Raw genomic sequence first — 23332 nt, 5'->3', positions numbered from 1 at the left:
ATTCCCGACGAGTGGGTACGGTCTTCCGTGGCCACAGGCTACAAATTAGATTTCCTAAGGTTTCCTCCTCCTCATTTCCAGAAGTCGAGGATTCCAAACGATCCGGGAAAGGGAGCCGCATTAAGATCGGCATTAGATCATCTACTTTCCCAGGAAGTAATAGTAGAGGTACCAGTCCTGGAACAGGGGCTGGGTTTCTACTCCAACCTATTCATCATCCCAAAATCCAATGGAGATGTCAGGCCAATTTTGGACCTAAAGATGGTAAATGCATATCTAAAGATCCGCTCATTTCGGATGGAATCCGTGCGGTCAGCAGCTGCCACACTCCAGAAGGACGACTTCATGGCGTCCATAGACATAAAGGATGCCTACCTTCATGTTCCAATTTATCAGCCACATCAAAGATATCTACGCTTCATGGTGGCTTCGCGTCACTTCCAATTCGTGGCGCTTCCCTTCGGGTTGGCTACGGCCCCCCGGGTGTTCACGAAGGTCCTAGCTCCGATCCTAGCCAAGCTAAGGATCCAAGGGGTCACGATCCTAGCATACCTGGACGACCTCCTAGTCATAGACCACTCGTCTCCCGGCTTGGAGCGAGCAGTGGCCCTCACGGTCCAATACCTCGAGAGGTTCGGCTGGGTCCTAAATCGAGAAAAGTCAGCTTTCCAGCCCACAAGGCAGTTGGAATATCTCGGCATGAGATTAGACACAGAACAACAAGGAGTGTTCCTACCTCTGAGGAAGGTAAAAGCCATCAAGGAATTAATCCTACTGGTTCTAAGCAAGAAAGAACCGACTATTCGCCTATGTATGAGGTTACTAGGCAAGATGGTGGCCACATTCGAGGCGGGTACCATACGCCCAGAGCCACACTCGCATCCTACAGGCAGCCATCCTGTCAGCATGGAGCAGAAGGCCACAGGCCTTGGATATCCCGTTGCCGCTCTCATCAAGAGTCCGACAAAGTCTGTGTTGGTGGTTAGACCCTCAGAATCTACTGAAGGGGAAGTCTTTCAGCCCAGTGGCTTGGAAGATAGTGACCACAGACGCCAGCCTGACGGGCTGGGGAGCAATTTTGGATGGTTGCACTCGCCAAGGTACTTGGGCAAAGCCAGAGAAGCAGTTGCCCATCAACATCTTGGAGCTCAGAGCTGCTCGACTAGCCCTCAGGGCTTGGACGTCAAAATTGCAGGGGTTCCCGGTGAGAATTCAATCAGACAATGCCACGGCCGTGGCATACATAAATCACCAAGGGGGAACCAGGAGTCAAGCCGCTCAGAGAGAGGTGAGCTTGATTCTCCTATGGGCAGAGGCTCATGTGCCCTGCATATCGGCAATATTCATTCCAGGAGTGGACAACTTTCAGGCGGACTTCTTAAGCCGCCAGACTCTTTGGCCGGGGGAATGGTCTCTGCATCCACAAGTCTTTCAAGCACTCTGCCAGAGATGGGGAGTGCCGGACGTGGATATCATGGCATCGAGACTCAACAAGAAACTAGACAGGTTCATATCCCGCTCAAGGGATCCGATGGCCTGCGGAACCGATGCGTTGGTTTGCCCTTGGCATCAGTTCAAACTTCTTTATGCGTTTCCCCCGCTCCAGTTACTACCCCGCCTGCTGCGCAGGATCCGGGTGGAGCACATACCAGTCATCCTGGTAGCTCCAGCATGGCCCAGAAGGGCATGGTACTCACTAATCTTAAGGATGGTAGTGGGAGACCCGTGGACTCTTCCTCTACGGCCAGACCTGCTATCGCAAGGTCCGATCCTCCACCCTGCCTTACGGCATCTAAATTTGACGGCCTGGAAGCTGAATCCCTGATTCTCAGGGGTAGAGGTCTGTCTCAGAAAGTAATCTCTACCCTAATCAGAGCCAGGAAACCGGTCTCTAGGGTGATTTATTACAGGGTCTGGAAGGCCTATGTAGGCTGGTGTGAGTCCAAGCGATGGCTTTCTCGCAAATTTACCATCGATAGAGTATTAAGTTTTCTCCAGCTAGGAGTGGATAAAGGATTGGCATTAAGCACAATCAAAGGACAGATTTCTGCTCTGTCAGTGTGGTTTCAGCGGCCGCTGGCCACCCACTCGCTGGTTAAGACCTTCCTTCAAGGGGTCTTACGTATTAGACCTCCAGTTAAATCCCCGCTTTGTCCGTGGGATTTAAATCTTGTTCTGTCAAGTTTACAGAAACAACCGTTTGAGCCGTTGGCTGATATTCCTTTGGTTCTACTGACAAGGAAGTTAGTATTTTTGGTTGCCATAGTTTCCGCAAGAAGAGTTTCGGAGCTGGCAGCCTTATCCTGTAAGGAACCATATCTTGTTTTTCATAAGGACAGGGTCGTTCTCCGCCCTCATCCTTCCTTCCTACCGAAGGTCATATCCAGTTTTCATTTGAACCAGGATTTGGTATTACCATCCTTCTTCCCTAAACCTACTTCCAGAAAGGAAGGGTTGCTGCATACCTTGGATATTGTCAGGGCCATGAAGGCCTATCTTAAAGCTACAAAGAAGATCCGGAAAACAGATGTGCTGTTCATTCTACCGGATGGGCCCAAGAAGGGGCAGGCAGCTGCAAAATCCACCATTTCTAGGTGGATTAAGCAGTTAATCACTCAGGCCTACGGCTTGAAAGGGTTGCCTCCTCCAGTATCATTAAAGGCTCATTCTACTAGGGCCATGGGCGCCTCCTGGGCAGCACACCACCAGATCTCTATGGCTCAAGTTTGCAAGGCGGCAACCTGGTCTTCTGTCCACACGTTTACAAAATTCTACAAGTTGGACGTAAGAAGGAATACTGATACTGCCTTCGGGCAGGCAGTGCTGCAGGCTGCAGTTTGAGACCCTCGGATTCCGGGGGCTCCTCTTGTTTGAGTTAAATTTAAAATTTAAAATTATTTTTCTCAACTAAGTTGGATTTATTATGATTTGAGTATATCTCTAAATTAAATCCTTTTGTCTTGGAGATGTTCTCCCTCCCCTCATTGTAAGCATTGCTTTGGGACATCCCATATAGTAATGAATGCCGCTCTGTGTCCCGTGATGTACGATAAAGAAAAAGAGATTTTTAATACAGCTTACCTGTAAAATCTTTTTCTTGGAGTACATCACGGGACACAGAGCTCCCACCCCTCTTTTTTGAGGACCATTTTGGGAGGCATACTGCTTGCTACAAAACTGAGGTACTCCTCCTATGGGAGGGGGTTATATAGGGAGGGGCATTTCCTGTTTGAGATTGCCAGTGTCTACACCTGAAGGTACTCCATATAACCCATATAGTAATGAATGCCGCTCTGTGTCCCGTGATGTACTCCAAGAAAAAGATTTTACAGGTAAGCTGTATTAAAAATCTCTTTTTTAAAGAGAACACCGGATGTAAAAGAGACGGACCAATAGTGTAACTCTGTATAAAATGTATTTAAAATGTATTAAAAGTAAAGACAAAAACGTACTTACACTATGTGTAAGTACGTTTTTGTCTTTACTTTTAATACATTTTATACGGAGTTACACTATTGGTCTGTCTCTTTTACATCCATGAATCGAGGACCCGATCGTCTATGAAGAAGTGATTATATCCTGCAGATTTGCTCTTTGAATCTCCCTGTGTTCGGTGCCCTAGTCTGTGGATGGGATTTCTATAGGCCTATTAACCTCTTGGTTGCGGTAAGCGGCTTTCCATTAGGTGGTGGTTCCTCACAAGAAGTCATTTGCACGGTGGTGTCTGTTCATCCTGCTTGTAGGGTCCACCGTGAACCCTCATCTAATTAATTTGGGACTTTATTTCTCTATTGTATATATCCCCATTTACACAATTTTTGGGGGCTTAGAGACTTTTGTTTATTTTATTGTGTACTGGCACCTTATTGCTGGTCTATTCCATTGGCGCAGTTTATTTTTTGTATTATGTGCTGTACCATGTACTCTTATGAAAAGGTATCCTGTACTCTTTGTATTATTTTCTCTGTGAGATTCCAGGGTTCCTGACAGTTCCTCTGCTTTCCTATTAAAAACTGACCACACTAGGCATGGGAACATACAGTGGTCACTTCTCTAAAAGTAGGAATTATAGGCCTGCAGTAGGCCGCAGAGCCGCGGCCTCAATGGCCGGCGCAAACGTGTGGCGGGGGAACAGAGACGCAGGATACCATAGCTCACCCCAGGCGCCAGGTCGCTAATTCTAGTCGCATACTCCATAGAAGCCATGGTTTCCATACTCTGCACTAAATTTCCTGAAATAGCCATATGCAGGTTGAAATAAATGGCTCTATAATATTAAGCTAGATTAGCATTATACACTAAACGTTCTGGAAGGTTGTCTGGTGAAAAGGGGATAATTCAGTAATTTGCATAGCCCTGCCCACCTTCCTATAATGAGGCCTATTAGTTTTTTGTGATATATGATGGAATGAGACGTGAATACCTTTTTGTTTTAAGAATGTGTTACTGTGCTATAATGATGAGAGTGGAAGGTTTTATTCGTTTAGTCTCCTCTCACCATTACCTGCATGGTTATATTGTGTTGTTGGATCCTAGCTCTACTCCATAGAAGCCATGGTTTCTATGGGCCAGATCCACATACATTTAGTTTCGCGCAGCGTATCAGAGATACGCTACGCCGCCGTACCTTACCTGGCGCATTTTCGAATCCTCAGCGATTTTGCGCCGTAAGTTACGGCGGCGTAGTGTATTTCTGGCGGCGGATTTCAAATTGGGCGGGTTGGGGGCAGGTTTCATTTAAATGAATCGCGTCCCAGCGCCGAATAAAAAGCGCATGCGTCGTCCAGAAATTTTCCGCCGTGCTTTGTGCAAAATGACGTCGCAACGACCTCATTTTTTGAACTTAGACGTGAGTTACGTCCATCCCTATTTACGGACGACTTATGCAAAAAAAAAAAAATTCAAATTTCGTTGCGGGAACGATGGCCGCAAAATACCAGCTTTAACTATACGCCGGAAAAAGCCGACTACAGACGACGTTAGAAAATGCGACAGCCGTGCGTACGTTCGTAGATCGTCGTAAATCGCTAATTTGCATACCCGACGTGGAAAACGCCACCCAGCGGACGCCAAAGTATTGCATCTTAGATTCGAAGGCGTACGAAGACGTACACCTGTCGGATCTAACCCAGAAGCCGTCGTATCTTGTTTTGAGGATTCAAAACAACGATACGACGCGGGAAATTTGAAAGTACGCCAGGGTATCTACTGATACTTGCTCTGTGGATCTGGCCCTATATGCTATATTGATGATAGCCAAATAGTCCACTGTCATGAAATGGAAATAATCCTCCTCCTAATTTTGGAATGAGACCGGGGTACTTTGTTTTAGGAAGCTTTACTTTGCTACACACGATTTACCTGCCAATATTCCAAAACCCAGGTTAAAATGACCTCCTAATCTTTACTCTACTCTACCTATATGTCCGCACCTACATGGCCACCACAAAACAGGGCTGACTCAAGAAAAAAGGATCTCCTGCCAATTATGCATTGTTTAATAAAGCTTGGATGTGTTTAAAATTGGAGTTTTGTAGTTCAAAAGAAAATAGATGGCAGGCACATTGCAGGATATAAGGAACCAATGAGAAGAAATGTTTAATACTGCCTTCAATGTTTTTTTTTTTGTAAAGTATGAAAGAATGTTGCTGTTATATACTGATAACCAATCTGTTATATACTAAGAATTGTATTTTCTTTGTAGAGGCAGCTTGCCAGCTTATTGTTCGAACTTGGATGTACAAGCTCAGCTCTTCAGATATTTGAAAAGCTAGAAATGTGGGAAGATGTTGTTATTTGCTATGAACGAACAGGACAGCATGGAAAGGTGAACACACCAATTACTATGAAAATGTGATTGTTTTCAGCATGTGTTATTTTTCATTATCCTAATTATCCTTAATAATAACTTGTGTTATGTAGGAAACCAGCTGGTGATCTGTAAAGTTGAATTGAATGCAAACTTGCTGATTATGTATAATGCACTTCTTATGTAGCAGTTTCACACCGATGTGCTGATATAGTCACTACTTTTAAAGATTCATTAAAAAATTGGGAATGCCAAATATTTAGAATTTTTTATTAGTCTAGTAAATTTTTTTCAATTCGCCTTAGACACACAACATCAGAAAAAAAAATTGCTTCCCAGATGGTCTTTAGTAGACATTTCCAAAGCAGACATTTGTTTTCTGACTCCATACATGTTTCCTCTAGTGGTCATGATTATACCTATACCAGTAGGATCATAAAAATATGACTTTTCAAACACATACAAAAATATCTTAGAAAGACACTTTGATCAGTCCTTTCTGAATTCTAACCCATGTTGTATTCAGGCGGAGCAGATTCTGCTAAAAGAATTGGAGAAAGAGGAGACCCCACACCTTTACTGTCTTCTTGGAGATGTACTACGGGATCATCAGTATTATGATAAAGCCTGGGAGCTTTCGAAACACCGCAGTGCCCGTGCCCAACGATCAAAAGGTCTTCTCCATCTACGGAATAAGGAGTTGGAGCAGTGTGTAGAGTGCTTTGAAAAGTCTGTAAAGATCAATCCAATGCAGGTGGGAAACATTAATGCATGTGTTATAATAGAGCACATCTAAAATGAGCCCAGTCTGAGTTTTTTTTTTTTTTTTTTTTTGTACTGTGCATATGTTTTTCAAGTGCGTGTTAACATTTAATAACTGAATGCATTTTTGTTATATTGTAAAATAATAAATAACCACTTCATATGACGTCCTCGACTTTGTGTGGTGATATCTGGATGATGCCTGCAGCTACAGGCATCATTCAGATATCACTGTCTTCTGTCTTCTGTGCACGATAAGAATGATCATAGTGGCAGTTCCGCCGCCTGATCATTCTTATAGGCAGCGGGAGGGGATGCCCCCCCTCCCGCCACCATCCGGTGCTTCTCCGTGCTCTCCAGTACCATCGGGGGCCCGGAGTACAAATCGGCCAGCGCTGGCTCACGACGATAGAGATGACTGGTGACCAGATGGTCACCAGTCATCTCTATGACCGTCGGAGGCCCGGGCGCCAAGTTCTGACGTCACGCCCGGGTACCCCGAAGTAAACAAAGCCGCAATAGCGGCTGTCGGCATGAGATTGGTGAATTTTTTTTCACAATCTCATGCTTTCAAGCCTGGAGGAGAGATGTGGGGTCTTATTGACCCCACATCTCTCCATAAAGAGGACCTGTCACAGTGATTCCTATTACAAGGGATGTTTACAATCATGTTTGAAAAATGATTGCGCAAATACCGTGCGAGAAAAACGGTTGCAATGACCGTCATTTTATTCCTTAGGGTGTCTGCTAGAAAAAACTATATAATGTTTGGGGGTTCTGATTAATTTTCTAGAAAAAAATTTTAGATTTTTATATGAAGGAGAGAAGTGCCAGAATAGGCCCAGTGGACAAGTGGTTAATTAGTGCATTTGAAAAGCAAAAACGTTAGATGGCTTTCAGCCTGCACTTACCATGTATGTTAGTCATACTCCTAAAATACCTTATTGCATTTAAAATGACCTTTTTGTTTACTGGTGCTAAAAGATTCTTGACAGATTTATTTGTGATGGAAATTCTGGTCATAGAAAGTACTTCCTATCACCAGACTTTTTATCCAAAATAAATCTGTCAAGGATATTTTAGCATCGGTAAATAAAATATCATTCCATATGCAATGAGTTATTTTATGAGTAGTAGTGTCTGTACAGATTTTGCTCATGCTAATGCAAATTATTTCTGAGTTTAAAAAAATACATTGAAAATTTTAATCCATGGAAGGAAAACAAACTGCATTCCGCAAATATTTTTGTCCTCCTCCCTACTAGCTATTGTAGAAAGATGACTGGGGGTTACGGTCATTCTCAGTGGATGTTTAAATACATCCCTAGTTTATGATTGGTGTCTCCATCCATTTTGCAATAAGGCTGTAACCAGCGGTGGTGCGACCATAGTGGGCGCAGTAGCGCCGCCCCCTCTCTCCCCTGCGCCGTCAGGTGTACAATACAAAGAGATTCATGCAATGAGGGCCGGCCATTGTATTGCACAATGGTCACTTTTGCACTCTCCTCATCTTCCTTCTCCCCCACTTTCTTTTTTATTTTACCCTCTGTTTGTCACGTTTATGTGTTTTTTGTGTCACGTCTGTCACAGTGTGATGTAAGGGTGCCGGTCCTCGGGCCAGCCCTGAACGTCTTGAGAGTGGATAGACATGGCCTTCTGGCTTAGTTCGCCTGCTCTCATGGGGTCTCCCTTTGGGGGAGCCCCACCTAGTACTGGGAGGGTTCTGTTTTGGCAGACCCTCCAAGGAATGGGATCCGTGTCGGCTTCGGCTGCACGGACCATGTGAGTACCTCAGTCCCTGTCAGGAGCTCAACGCCCTGGGGGATCAGGGTTGGGTCCTTCTTTAAGGAGGACCAATTGATGTAAGCACCCGTCTGCACGTTTTTTGTCTCACCTCTTGATGTTGTGCACAATTTTTTTTGCACCAGGTGGAGTTTTTGGGTGTGTTTTGCACGCCATAGGCTTTTCAATAAAAAAAATGAATCTCTATGTATTGTCACCGCTGCTGCCCACTATTCAGATGGCTGGCCCCTTGGTGAGAGCGCAGGCCATCTGAATAACAGCAGTTTGTTGGTGTTTGGAAGCCAGTGGCTCTGATAGGCTTTCCGATTACAGCCTGTTGGCTCTAATCGGCTTCCAAATAGTTAACCAGGGGACGCAGGGGGTGTGCGTTCCCTGGTTAACACTGACACTCGTCTCAGCCAATCAGGTTCACCGGGTCTGGTTACCGGTAACCTGATTGGCTGAAGTGACATTGAGGGCAGGACTTGGCAGAAGACATCGAGGGAGCGTGGCTGACCCGAGAAAGGTAAGTGCTGGGGGATGGGGAAGCAATCTGGTGGCAATTGCTGGGCACAGTGGTGACAATTGCTGGGCACAGTAGTGACAATTTGATGGATCCGCCCTGTCCCCCATTTTCTTCAACGTTTATCTTAGGCCTTTACCCGACATTATTGCCAAACATGGTCTCTGGTTTCATCTGTATGCGGACGACGTACAGTTGGTAGCTGATGATCTAACTTACCCTGACATGCCCTTAAGATTGGCCAATTGTCTGCGCGATATTTACCACTGGATGGCCATCAACAAATTGTGCCTTAATGGTAACAAAACAGAGGTCATGATAGTTGGAAAAGGCAAGACCGACTTTCTTCAAAATTGGCCCACTGAGTTGGGCCTGATACCAAATCCGAAAGATAAGGTGACGGTCCTGGTGGTTATCCTTGACAAAAAACTAAGTATGATTCCCCAGGTCAGACAATCGGTTTTGAGATCCACCCATTTTCTACGACTCATCTGCAAGGCAAAACACCTCCTGTCCCAAGACCAGAGGAAAGACTTAGTCCAGACACTAATTATTTCTCGCCTTGATTTTTCAAACAGTGTCCTACTAGGCATTCCCTTCAAATGGACTAAAATTGCAGCTGGTGCAGAATCTAGCAGCTAGTCTCATCTATAATCTTCAAAAGCAAGATCACATCAGTCCTGTGCTGAAAGAACTCCATTGGCTCCCTGTTATAAAACGTGTCGATTTTAAAATCCTTTGCCTGATCTACAGGGGCTGCCACCAGCTGGGCCCACAGTTCCTATCAGATCTGACCCCACACTATATACCTAGACGCTGTCTCCGCTCAGCCGTCAAAGCCCTACTCACTGGCAATACCGACAGGCTAATACGTTCAGGAAGAAACTGAAGACCTGGCTATTCTGCCAAGCATTTCAATCCTAGGCCAATTCTTTTTTTTTTTTTTTTCTACATTCATCTACTTGCTGATTTCTAGCCTTTTTCTCCCTCCTTTTTTATTTATGCTTCCCTCGCCAGAACATCCAGGCTTTTTTGTCACAAAGCGCTTTAGCACCACCGCCTGGTGGTATATGTGCGCTTCCCAAACAAATAGTAATAAATAAATAAGGATCGCATCACCTAAGCTGACAATGTTTCAAATCTGCTTTTTTTTAAGTAAACATGTTAGAACTGGAAAAACATAATCTTTCCTGCTTTTTTTTTAAACTCAGTTTAATAAGATATATACAGAAAGTTACACAATGTATTCCAGTAAGAATTACAATATATATAAAGAAACCTATTCAAATAGAATTTAGTCAAGTAAAAGTTTACAGAGCTTGTGTTTGCAGTGTCTGGACACTAGTTCAATTGCTTTGTCTGTAAATGCCTAGGCTTAGAGTACCTAAAGATGATCCGGGGTTTAAAATTATATTACTAAAACAAGAGGCAGCTGTTGACCAGATTTTGCGCCAAGCCTCTTCAGACCTGGCAACTCCGTGGTCAGTTTGAAACAGTGTGGGTTGTATGGGTGGCTAAACGGTTAGTAGAGAGTAGCTATAAGTAATTTGTTTGGGTGAGAGTGGTGTGTGGCAACAAGGTACTGCCCTACTTTAACTGACGATTGCATGGTCATGCAATTCTGTATGTAAATTAAATTATTATTATTTTTTTCACACTAATAGAGCTTTCTTTTGGTGAAATATAATCACCAATCTCTATGTTGACTGGAGAGTAGGGAAATAGCAACTGACTGCCGAACAGTACAGAGATAATAAAGTATTTAGATTTATTTATTTTTGTAAATAAGAAGCAGGTGCATTATATATACACATTTTAACAGCAATCAATGACACTTAACTCTTGCATGTTTAATATCACTTTAAAGAGGAAGTAAACTTCCTATGCTGACATTTAGCTATAGGTAAGCTTATAATACGGCTTACCTGTAGGTAGTGTAAATATCTCCTAATTGTGTACTGTTAAGAAGATATTTACATTACATGCAGTCAGTGACATCACTGGCCAATGCGCTCTAAAGGAACGGCCACAGTTGCCGTTCCTTCCAAGCTCTGTGCCGTGAATGCAGGCTCCCGAGCACATGCAGAGTAGTGCCGTTATCGCGGCTCTGGCCAATCAGAGCTGGAGCCCACAAACCTGGAAGCAAGATGTTTGAATATGAAAACGACTGCAGAGCAGACATTGTGGCGCTAGCACAGCTTTGTTTTAAGGTAAGTTTTACATAATGTGCTAGTATGCGATGGTGGTATACAACTGCTTTAATCAACTTCCAGTGAGTCCAGATTGTTGGTTATACAGGTAAATAGGAAAATCTGCATGTTAATCAGTTTTATGTATTTTTTTTCAGCAACTTGTTGGGGCTTATTGTACTTTATACTTAGAATATATTATACTGTACATAAAACTTCAGTTTAACATGTATGAAATGTTATGAAAACATAAATATAAAATTTTCCCATGATAATTACACATTTTTAATTGATTGTATGGGTTAGCTAGGTTAATGTATGTTTTTCCTGCTTCAGCTTGGAGTGTGGTTTTCCTTGGGATGTGCCTACATCACTTTGCAAGGATATGAGGGAGCAGCAAGAGCTTTTCAGCGCTGTGTCACCTTGGAACCTGATGTGAGTAGTATTAATAATCTTCTATTTATTTGTGCTTGATTAAAATATAATGAACACACAATACAGCAACGTTTTTCATAAGGGGCCAGATCCACAGAAGTCTTACGCCGGCGTATCTATTGATACGCCGCGTAATTTCAAAGTTCCCGCGTCGTATCTTTGTTTTGTATCTACAAAATAAGATACGACTGCATCTGGGCTCGATCCGACAGGCGTATGTCTTAGTACACCGTCGGATTTTAGGTGCATTTTTCCGCTGGCCGCTAGGTGGCGTTTCCATCTAATTCTGCGTCGAGTATGCAAATTAGCTAGATACGGCGATCCACGAACGTACGTACGGCCGGCCGGCGCATTTTTTTACGTCGTTTGCGTTTGGCTTTTTCCGGCGTATAGTTACCCCTGCTATATGAGGCGTATCCTGTGTTAAGTATGGCCGTCATTCCCGCGTTGAATTTTGATTTTTTTACGTCGTTTGCGTAAGTCGTTCGCAAATAGGGATTTGCGTAGAATGACGTCACCGTCGTAAGCATTGGCTTGTTCCGGTTTAATTTCGAGCATGCGCACTGGGATACCCTTAGGGACGACGCATGCGCCATTAAAAAAAAACGTCATTTACGTCGGGTCACGACGTATTTACATAAAACACGCCCCCATCACATCGATTTGAATTGCGCGCCCTTACGCCGCCAAATTTACACTACACCGCCGTAACTTACGGCGCAACTTCTTTGAGGATAAGGAAAATACGCTGTAAGTTACGGAGGCATAGTGTATCAGAGATACGCTACGCCAGACGCAACAATGCGCCGCGCTACGAGGATCTGGCCCAAGGTCTCTTGTCACCCTTTCTTGAGCAGAAGGCACTGAAGCCAAGATGCCCTTTTAATTTATAGACCTCACACCCTGCAAGTCTTTTAGTGTTATTCAGTTGATAAGGGTTCAGCACCACCTTAGACATATTTCCTGATAATGGTGTCTTCATTTTCTTTATCGTACATCACGGGACACAGAGCAGCATATTCATTACTATGTGGGTTATATGGAGTACCTTCAGGTGTTGACACTGGCAATCTTCAAACAGGAAATGCCCCTCCCTATATAACCCCCTCCCATAGGAGGAGTACCTCAGTTTTTACGCCAGTGTCTTAGGTGTTAGTCATGGTTTAGCTTGCCTCCGCATCCTTGGGATTAGGTGAGCTACCGGTTCTGTCCAAAAAAGCCTGAGCGCTAAAGTGGTCAGTAACCGGACCCCAAACCCTTGGGGTATAGCCCATAATGCTTTCTTTTTAAGAGAGCTGGACCCTGGGCCCAGAACTTAGAAAACCTTTGGGCGCCTAATGTTTTCTGTTTGCCAGGGTGCTATATGGGTCCAGGACAGTGGATCCTTCATGGAAGAAGAAGGTTCCCAGGGCCTGAAGGTCTAGACATCCCCACGGAGATGGGGGAAGATTGGGCCTCTTGCTTGGCAAAGTCCTGCGGCATGGAGCAGGTAAGTAAGGGGAAAAACTTGCGGAACTTGGCTCTTAGCAAGTTTTTTCTGGGAGGTCACAGGGGACATGCCTAAGGTTATGCATTGCATCTGGCAAACCAGTCACATATCATGAAGATAGGATGGCTCTATATGTTATCATTCCCCATAAAAAGTGACCTCCCTGGTAGTGTTGGAAAAGCTGTGAGTGGGGCCTTTTGTGTACAAATGTATGTGTGTGTCAGAGAGCTATGCTTACCTGCAAGCCTCCAGGCGATGCTCTATCCAGTCCTCTTCCTCATGCCTGCAAGGCAGGCAAAAAACGCTGACCTCCTCGTGTGTTCCAGGCCTGCGGCTGCAGGAACAGAGAGGCCCTTCCTCCCAACCCCCCCCCCCCCGTCGGCGGGCGCGCGCGCGGTGCACGTGTTATAGGCGCATTTGGCGCCGTTTTAGCTGGGGGGGAAGGGCGGGTCAGTGGTTTAAGGAAGGGGCGGCCCTTCCTTAGTGCCACAGCTCATTCAATACTTTGGCTTGAGGGAGGAAGGACTGGAGTGAAGCACGGGGCGCTGAGGACACACAGTGGCCAGAAAGAATACTACAGTCTTCAGAAGATTGTGGTTTAGCCTAGGAATAGGCTGTTTTTTTTTTTCCATCTCATAGTCTTTTCTTTGGCAATACTACTCAGGGGGATAGAATGTTTTTTCTTGCCTAGATTGAAAAAAAAAAAAAAGAAGAAAAGTTTTTCTTTTGAAAAAAAAAAAAAAAAAAAGGTGTCATCTGGGGTAGAGGAAACATTTTTTATTCCCCAAACAGGTGTTTGGGCATTTAACTATTTATAAGTCCCAGGTACCAATAAGTAGCAGGTGTGCCTCGGTATTGTACCATGGCATCAAAGAACAAGCCAGAGGGTACAAAAGGTGGGGATTCCCCCACAGAGTCTGAGGTCTCGGACAGAGCTATGCCGCTGCTTTCCCCACAGGGAGCCTTTGGGCCATCGGGATCTGGGGCTGGAGCTGACGCGAGTCAACCCAACCCTAAGATGGTCACGGAGGAGGTGTTGCTCACCTCTTTAAATGAGATGCGGAGAAGCATGGGAGAAATGATAGCCGCAGCTATGCGGGGGTAGTAAGCGGAATAGATCTCCGTCACCCGTGCGCGGACCCTCGGAAGAGGAGGTCCTTTCCTCTGGGGAATTGGACGACCTCTTGGACAAAGACCAAGTAGGTTCAGGGATCGAAGATCCGGATACAGAGGAGTCTGGGGCAGTCTCCCTGAGGGAGAGCTGGTGGATTCAAGGCTTGACGGACTTGGTCCATAAGGCATTCAACCTGCCTGTACCAGATCTCCAGGTATCGACGATTTCAGCTTTGGGCTCACTGAGGGCGCCTCAAAGCAGTGCTGTGTTTCCGATCCATCCTCTATTGGAGGGAGTCTTGTTCCAAGAGTGGAACAAACCAGACAAGGTGTTCTTACCACCTAAGAAATTTTCTGTCTTATATCCTATGGAAGAAAAGTTTTCCAAGAGATGGGCTTCTCCTGCAGTAGACGCAGCCATCTCATGTGTTAACAAGTCGTTAACATGCCCTGTAGAGAACGTACAGGTTTTCAAAGATCCAGTTGATAAGCGCTTGGAAGCACTACTTAAGAACTCCTTCACTTCTGCAGGGGCAGTAGTACAGCCAGCCGTGGCTGCGATTGGAGTCGCTCAAGCTTTATCAGATCAATTTAAGCAAATGCTTGAACTTATTCCTGCCGAGCAGGCAGAAGAATTTTCGGATGTCCCTAAGGCCATATGTTTTACGGTAGACGCAATCAAGGATTCCATCCAGCAAGCGTCACGTTTATCGTTATCCCTTATCCATATGAGAAGACTCTTATGGTTGAAAAGCTGGGAGGCTGAGCCCCCATGCAAGAAGCTCCTGGTAGGGTTCCCCTTCCATGGAGGACGGCTCTTCGGAGAGGACCTAGATAAATACATTCAGACCATTTCAAGCGGCAAGAGTACACTCTTGCCAACTAAAAAGAAGGTTCAGGGGCCTGCGTTTAAACGACAGTCCTCCCCTGGGCAGGGGCCCTCTAATGCCAAGCAGTATCGACGGCCTCCTGCAAGAGCAAACTTCGGCTTCAACAGCAGATCAGAAGGACAGGCTGTTAGAGGCAAGAGGCAGTGGTTTCGCAAGCCAGCAAACCAGCCCCCAAGTCTACCTCATGAAGGGGCGCCCCCACCCACGAAGGTGGGGGGAAGGCTGCGACTCTTTTCTGAGATTTGGGAAGCCAGCATTCCCGACGAGTGGGTACGGTCTTCCGTGGCCACAGGCTACAAGCTAGAGTTCCTAAGGTTTCCTCCTCCTCATTTCCAGGAGTCGAGGATTCCAAACGATCTGGAGAAAGGAGCCGCATTAAGATCGGCTCTAGATCATCTACTTTCCCAGGGAGTAATAGTAGAGGTACCAGTCCTGGAACAGGGGCTGGGTTTCTACTCCAACCTAATGGAGGCTACGGCCCCCCGGGTGTTCACGAAGGTTCTAGCTCCAATCCTAGCCAAGCTAAGGATCCAAGGGGTCACGATCCTAGCATACCTGGACGACCTCCTAGTCATAGACCACTCGTCTCCCGGCTTGGAGCGAGCAGTGGCCCTCACGGTCCAATACCTCGAGAGGTTCGGCTGGGTCCTAAATCGAGAAAAGTCAGCATTCCAGCCCACAAGGCAGTTGGAATATCTCGGCATGAGATTAGACACAGAACAACAAAGGGTGTTCCTACCTCTGAGGAAGGTCAAAGCCATCAAGGAATTAATCCTACTGGTTCTAAGCAAGAAAGAACCGACTATTCGCCTATGTATGAGACTACTAGGCAAGATGGGGGCTACATTCGAGGCGGTGCCATACGCCCAGAGCCACACTCGCATCCTGCAGGCAGCCATCCTGTCAGCATGGAGCAGAAGGCCACAGGCCTTGGATATCCCGTTGCCACTCTCATCAAGAGTCCGGCAAAGTCTGTGTTGGTGGTTAGACCCTCAGAATCTACTGAAGGGAAAGTCTTTCAACCTAGTGGCTTGGAAGATAGTGACCACAGACGCCAGCCTGACGGGCTGGGGAGCGATTGTGGATGGTTCCACTCGCCAAGGTATTTGGGCAAGGCCAGAGAAGCTTTTACCCATCAACATCTTGGAGCTCAGAGCGGTTCGACTAGCCCTCAGGACTTGGACGTCGAAATTGCAGGGGTTCCCGGTGAGAGTTCAATCAGACAATGCCACGGCAGTGGCATACATAGATCACCAAGGGGGAACCAGGAGTCAGGCCGCTCAGAGAGAATTGAGCTTGATTCTCCTAGGGGCAGAGGCTCATGTGCCCTGCATATCGGCAATATTCATTCCCGGAGTGGACAACTTTCAGGCGGACTTCTTAAGCCGCCAGACTCTATTGCCGGGGGAATGGTCTCTGCATCCACAAACCTTTCAAGCACTCTGCCAAAAATGGGGAGTGCCGGACGTGGATATCATGGCATCGAGACTCAACAAGAAGCTAGACAGGTTCATGTCCCGCTCAAGGGATCCGATGGCCTGCGGAACCGATGCTCTGGTTTGCCCTTGGCATCAGTTCAAACTTCTTTATGCGTTTCCCCCGCTCCAGTTACTACCCCGCCTGCTGCGCAGGATCCGGGTGGAGCACATACCAGTCATCCTGGTAGCTCCAGCATGGCCCAGAAGGGCATGGTACTCACTAATCTTAAGGATGGTAGTGGGAGACCCTTGGACTCTTCCTCTACGGCCAGACCTGCTATCGCAAGGTCCGATCCTCCACCCTGCCTTACGGCATCTAAATTTGACGGCCTGGAAGCTGAATCCCTGATTCTCAGGGGTAGAGGTCTGTCTCAGAAGTAATCTCTACCCTAATCAGAGCCAGGAAACCGGTCTCTAGGGTGATTTATTACAGGGTCTGGAAGGCCTATGTAGGCTGGTGTGAGTCCAAGCGATGGCTTTCTCGCAAATTCACCATTGATAGAGTTTTAAGTTTTCTCCAGCTAGGAGTGGATAAAGGATTGGCATTAAGCACAATCAAAGGACAGATTTCTGCTCTGTCAGTGTGGTTTCAGCGGCCGCTGGCCACCCACTCGCTGGTTAAGACCTTCCTTCAAGGGGTCTTACGTATTAAACCTCCAGTTAAATCCCCGCTTTGCCCGTGGGATTTAAACCTTGTTCTGTCAAGTTTACAGAAACAACCGTTTGAGCCGTTGGCTGAAATTCCTTTGGTTTTACTGACAAGGAAGTTAGTATTTTTGGTCGCCATAGTTTCCGCAAGAAGAGTATCGGAACTGGCGGCCTTATCCTGTAAGGAACCATATCTTGTTTTTCATAAGGACAGGGTCGTTCTCCGCCCTCATCCTTCCTTCCTTCCTTCCGAAGGTTATATCCAGTTTTCATTTGAACCAGGATTTGGTATTACCATCCTTCTTCCCTAAACCTACTTCCAGAAAGGAAGGGTTGCTGCATACCTTGGATATCGTCAGGGCCATGAAGGCCTATCTTAAAGCTACAAAGAAGATCCGGAAAACAGATGTGCTGTTCATATTACCGGATGGGCCCAAGAAGGGGCAGGCAGCTGCAAAGTCCACCATTTCTAGGTGGATTAAGCAATTAATCACTCAGGCCTACGGCTTGAAAGGGTTGCCTCCTCCAGTATCATTAAAGGCTCATTCTACTAGGGCCATGGGCGCCTCCTGGGCAGCACATCACCAGATCTCTATGGCTCAAGTTTGCAAGGCGGCAACCTGGTCTTCTGTCCACACGTTTACAAAATTCTACCAGTTGGACGTAAGAAGGAATACTGATACTGCCTTCGGGCAGGCAGTGCTGCAGGCTGCAGTTTGAGACCCTCGGATTCCGGGGGCTCCTCTTTTTTGAGTTAAATTTAAAATTTAAGATTATTTTTCTCAACTAAGTTGGATTTATTATGATTTGAGTATTTCTCTAAATTAAATCCTTTTGTCTTGGAGATGTTCTCCCTCCCCTCATTGTGAGCATTGCTTTGGGACATCCCACATAGTAATGAATATGCTGCTCTGTGTCCCGTGATGTACGATAAAGAAAAAGGGATTTTTAATACAGCTTACCTGTAAAATCCTTTTCTTGGAGTACATCACGGGACACAGAGCTCCCACCCCTCTTTTTGGGGACCATTTTGGGAGGCATACTGCTTGCTACAAAACTGAGGTACTCCTCCTATGGGAGGGGGTTATATAGGGAGGGGCATTTCCTGTTTGAAGATTGCCAGTGTCAACACCTGAAGGTACTCCATATAACCCACATAGTAATGAATATGCTGCTCTGTGTCCCGTGATGTACTCCAAGAAAAGGATTTTACAGGTAAGCTGTATTAAAAATCCCTTTTTTGTTATCTTGCATTGTTTTAATTATCATGAGTGAATCAACACTGTTATTCATAATGCTCATATGACATAAAACACTGTGAAAAAATGCTGTAAATTAAGAATGTTTTCAGAAATAGAACTGAACAGAAGAGAGATCGAAAATCAAATCAATATTTGGTGTGACCAAACTTTGCCTTTAAAACAGCATAGTTTCTTCTAGGTACACTTGCACACAGTTTTTGAGGGAACAGGTAGGTTGTTCCAAACATCTTGGATAACTAACCACAGATCATCTGTCGCTGTAGACTGCCTCAAATCCATCTGTCTCTTCCTGTATCTCCGACAGACTCCATTTTGAGATCAGGGCTCTGTGGGGGCAAAACCATCGGTCCCAGGACTACTATATATATATATACATGGTTCCTTCCCTTTCTCCACCCACCAGTAAACCAATGCTGATAGACCATTGAACACCAACAGGGAAAGAGATTGTAAGCTAAAAGCGGGATAATAAACCAATGCAATGCAACAGGATGCACTTGACAAAGTAACTCCCCCATATAAGTACCATTGACATCGCTATGATGCCATAAGAAAAATGTATACTAGTACAGTTGTACACTAACTGATGTACCTGTTGTCAAGCCTGTACACTAACTAATGTACCTGGTGTCAAGCCAAACTAGTCTGCCTACAACACAATAGAACAGACTCAATTTTTTTGGCAAGAAGGGGTGAAAAAGAGGGGGATGAGCTGTGTTAAGATGATAGTACTAACCTTCAACTCCTCGTTGAGTCCCCCCGGACTCATAGAATTCAGAGTTAACATCCAGAAGGTTTCTCTGTGACATAGTTGCGAAAATCTCTCGCCTTCTGGTAGCTGCATTGAAATGGCATCTATTCCAAACAGCTCCAGACCACCAGTACACCCCCTATCGGGAGTGCTGAAATGTTGCGGCACACTATGCTTGGTGACACCCTTCTTGAAGAAACCTCCTATGTTCACCAAATCGGGTGTGCATAGTACGAATTGTGCGACCCACATAGCATAGGCCGCAAGAGCACTTCAATCCATACACCACATATTGCGTACCACATGTGATAAATGAATTGATCTGAAAGGATTTTCCATTGGAGTCCTTAAATTCTTTCTGCCCGTGTTTTATGAATATACACGCCATGCAATTGATTTTTTTGCACCCAAAGGTACCTCGAATGTTAATCATAGAAGGAATGTTACTAATTTTAGGTTTAGATCCTTTAATGTTCCTTGGTGCTATACGACTCTTGATGTTTTATGCCCTTCTAAATTCAGTATTAGGTCTGATGGGCTGTGTCTTGAATAGAGCTGGATCTTGTAACAATATTGGCCATTATTTCTTTATTGTGTTTTTAAGTGCCCAGTGTTGGCTATTGTAGTTAGTGATACATTTAGTTGTAAAATCTCTGGGCACTTTGGAGTTAGTGGGATTCTCTGCATCACCTTTTGGTACTTCTAAATACCGGTTGGACGCATTGTGGGATTTTTCCTTGCTCCAGATAATCTACTGTATTGGGTGCAGTTTATCCTGAGTCTATGGTATTGACTGTATGGTATATTCTGTTTCCAACTTACTAATTGGCAACTATTCTGGTGCAAATACCTGCAGTATCTTTGAAATGGATTTTGGACACAATGTTGAGATCCTCGTCCCTTGATAATACAAGATCCAAGAATACCAGATTCTTAGAATCAGAAACAAAAGTTAACAGAATATTATACAGATTAGTATTGCAATATTCAACACATTTTCGAAATCGCATCTGGAGGCCCCTCCTAGATGATAATGATATCAATATATCTCCCATAGTATATCAGATGTTGGCTGAAGGGGTTTTTCCTCCAGATGTGCCTTTCCTCCCAAAAGCCCCTAAAATAAATTGGCATAATATAGAGCAAAATGGGCTCCCATAGCTGTTCCGGATTTCTCTAGGTAGTATGAGACTTGAAATTGGAAATAATTGTGCTCTAATGCAAATGCTGTGCAGTCACTGATAATTGAGCTTGAAGGGGATTCAAATTATCAGTATTGAACTTCAGTTGTAGGAGGGCTTGACATGTATAGAGAACACACATCTAAAGACAACCAAGTAAAACGAGATGCTGGTGATAATTGGTCGTCCAGGGTGGTTAACTGCATTCTTGTGTACCTTTTTGGGATTTGATGAAAGTACAGTGTTTTATAATGCTGTCTTGTTAGGAAATTGTTCTCAGCTTTATTTATCACACCACCTTTATATGACTCATCCACTATGCTATACAGAAGTGTTTTATATGTCTTTAGTGGGTCTTGATTTAGTTTTTGATAGGTATGTGTATCCGACAATAACCTATTGGATTTCTGTATGCAATCCTTTTTATTGAGGATAACCACACCCCCGCCTTTATCGGCAGTAAGGATGACTATTTCCTTATTAGTTTTAAGACACTCTAAGGCTTTTTTCTCTTGTGGATTACGGTTAGATGGACACTCATGTTGTGAATTGCTGTTGAGTTTTACAAAGTCTGCATATACCATTGTATAGAAGGTTTTAATGTACTCATTCTTTGGTGGGGGTAAAAGATTGATTTTGGTCTAAAATTTGTATGTAATATAGGATTGTGTCAGCTGTGATCAGCCTGTTGTATTTTAGAGAGAGAAATGTCTCTGACAAATTTATGACGATCTTTGAAGAGATGAAATAGGTTTACTTTACAACTAGGTGAAAAATTCAGATCCTTCTGGAGGAGATGTCTCCCTCCGAAAGGTTATGTGTAGACAGATTAAAAATCTTTATGGTAGTGTTGGACTCCCCGGTTTCCCTCTTTTTCTTCCTATGCTTCCTTTCTCCTCTGAATCCTCATACTTTCCTTTTTTCTTTTTTCTGGGAGGACAGTTTTCAATAAAAAACTTTGATCGGTTTCATTATTTATACTAGCTATTGCTACAGACATATCAGTTGAAGGGATTTCGGTTTCCAAGGCTTGGAGATTATTCGACACTACAACATTGTATCTCTTAGTTGCACTGACATCACCACCATCCCTGCTGTGTATGCCTGCACCAGATTCTCCAAATTTTTCGGAACAGAAGTTTTTAATGTCATCACAAGAACTATGGGGAACTGCCTCAGAAGTTATAACACAATTGCTGGAATTTTTATCAGAATTTTGGTCTCCTTCATTCTTATTTCTGGGGGGATATGTTTTTTTTTTATCTTTATGCTTTTTGTTCTTTTTATATTTATTATTATTATTATTATTGTTTCTACCATTTAAATGACTAGTGGTTTGATGAGAATTTCTATGGTGGGCAAAAAAAGAGTCCTGTGCATTTCTGAGCACTGCAATGCGATTGAGATGCAAATTCCAGGCTCATTTGCCTTCTATGGGAGCGCATCTAAATCACATATCTCATTAGTTTTGAACACAAATTCAATGAGGAAAAAAACAGCGTGGGGGTCCCCATCAAACCATACCAGTCCCTTTTTAAAGGGAACCGCACGCAAAAAATGTAAAAAAAAATGGTGTGGGATCCTCCAAAATCCATGCCAGACCCTTAGGTCTGGTATGGATTTTAGGGGAACCACCACGCCAAAGTTGAAAAACGGCGTGGCGTACCACCCAAAATCCATACAAGCCCCCTATCCGAGCATGCATCCTGGCAGGGCCAGAAAAGGATGGGAACCTTTTTTTGGTGAATGAATAGGGGTACAATGTACCGCCATACTCAGTCACAATGGGGAGAGGTGGATCTGGGGGCCCCCTTGTTAACAGGGGCATCCAGATTATGATAAGCTCCCTTGCCTGTAGACTCCCACAGCCACCAGCTAGGGTTGGTCGGCCCATCTAACATGGGGAAAAGGTGCTTTGGGGTGGTAGCTGGCCCCAAAGTACCCACCCATGTTGAGGGCTTGTAGCCTGGTATGGTTTGGGGGGAGGGGTGGTGGTAACTGGCATGCCCCCCCCCCATTTTCTGGCCTGACAGGCCACTTGTTCGAATAAGGGTCTGGTATGGATTTTGGGGGGGACTGCACACCTTTAAAAAAATGTTGCAGGGGTTCCCCTTGAAATCAATACCAGAAACTGGGGGGGGGATGCACACAGTTTTTCTTTTTTTGGCGTGTGGTTGCCCTTACCCCCATGCTGTGTGTTTCACAATGTGTTTTTTTACTTTCATCTGCCAGTGGGGAAAGCTGAAGAGTCATCCGTTGTTAGGGATGTGGCGGCCGGCTTCCCGCCTGCTCCTTTAACAACCAGCTATTGTTAAAGTTGCCAGTGGCCGCTGGCTCATAATATCTGAACCGTATCTAAATTTGGAAATTCACAGTGAAAACGGAGGGGAAATTCACAACGAACATGTGTGAACCTAGCCCTAAAGGAAAAGCCATATCTTAAATTTGCAGATAAAAGTAGTGTTACTTTGGGCAAAAAGAAAGTGTAAATTGAAAGATAAAAAATTTGTATTATAGGAGAGTTAATGTAAGCTTGAGGTGTTTGGATCAAGGAAGAGAATTTATATGAGAAGTAGAGCAGGTGTAAGGATACTTTCTGTAAAGCATAGCAGAGGAAATGTTACGGTTTGAGACTGTTTTGGTGCTGATAAAATGGGGAAGATTAACCAGATGGGTTTCCTCTTTAGCCTTCAAACTGCAACGTCCAAAGCATATTTGTGCTTTATTGTTGCCTGCAGACATGCATCCATGTACTTTTCTTTAGCTCTTCATGGACAAACTTTCTATGGTTAAAGAAGAATTTTTCAGAATTTGAGAACCCAGCCTAAATTACAGATTTTTCTATACCCCAGGTCTTTTTGTGCATAGGTGAATCATTTTGCCTTTTTTCAACTTTGAGGAGATGGTGATCACAACACTTGCATGCTGCTTTTGATTAGACATCTCTAGTGTAAAGCTTTACCACGGTCTCAGTAATTTCTGCCAAATTTAAGTTGATGGCAGTGCTGGACAGCTTCAGG

The 23332-nt window shown here is 44.7% G+C and overlaps 1 protein-coding gene across 2 annotated transcripts in view; it reads left to right on the top strand.

The window, feature by feature from the left end:
* Positions 1-23332, top strand: part of TTC27 (tetratricopeptide repeat domain 27) — a 502742-nt gene that overhangs the window by 411326 nt on the left and 68084 nt on the right. For both annotated transcript variants that reach the window (XM_040350814.1, XM_040350813.1), the window contains exons 13-15: positions 5705-5827; positions 6336-6563; positions 11402-11500. In XM_040350814.1, the coding sequence (XP_040206748.1) occupies positions 5705-5827; positions 6336-6563; positions 11402-11500 (450 nt within the window). The remainder of the gene's footprint in view (positions 1-5704; positions 5828-6335; positions 6564-11401; positions 11501-23332) is intronic.

Source organism: Rana temporaria, chromosome 4 (assembly GCF_905171775.1).
Source record: "Rana temporaria chromosome 4, aRanTem1.1, whole genome shotgun sequence".
In the NCBI taxonomy this organism is placed as follows: Eukaryota; Metazoa; Chordata; class Amphibia; order Anura; family Ranidae; genus Rana; species Rana temporaria.
This window is presented reverse-complemented; position numbering and strand designations above follow the sequence as displayed.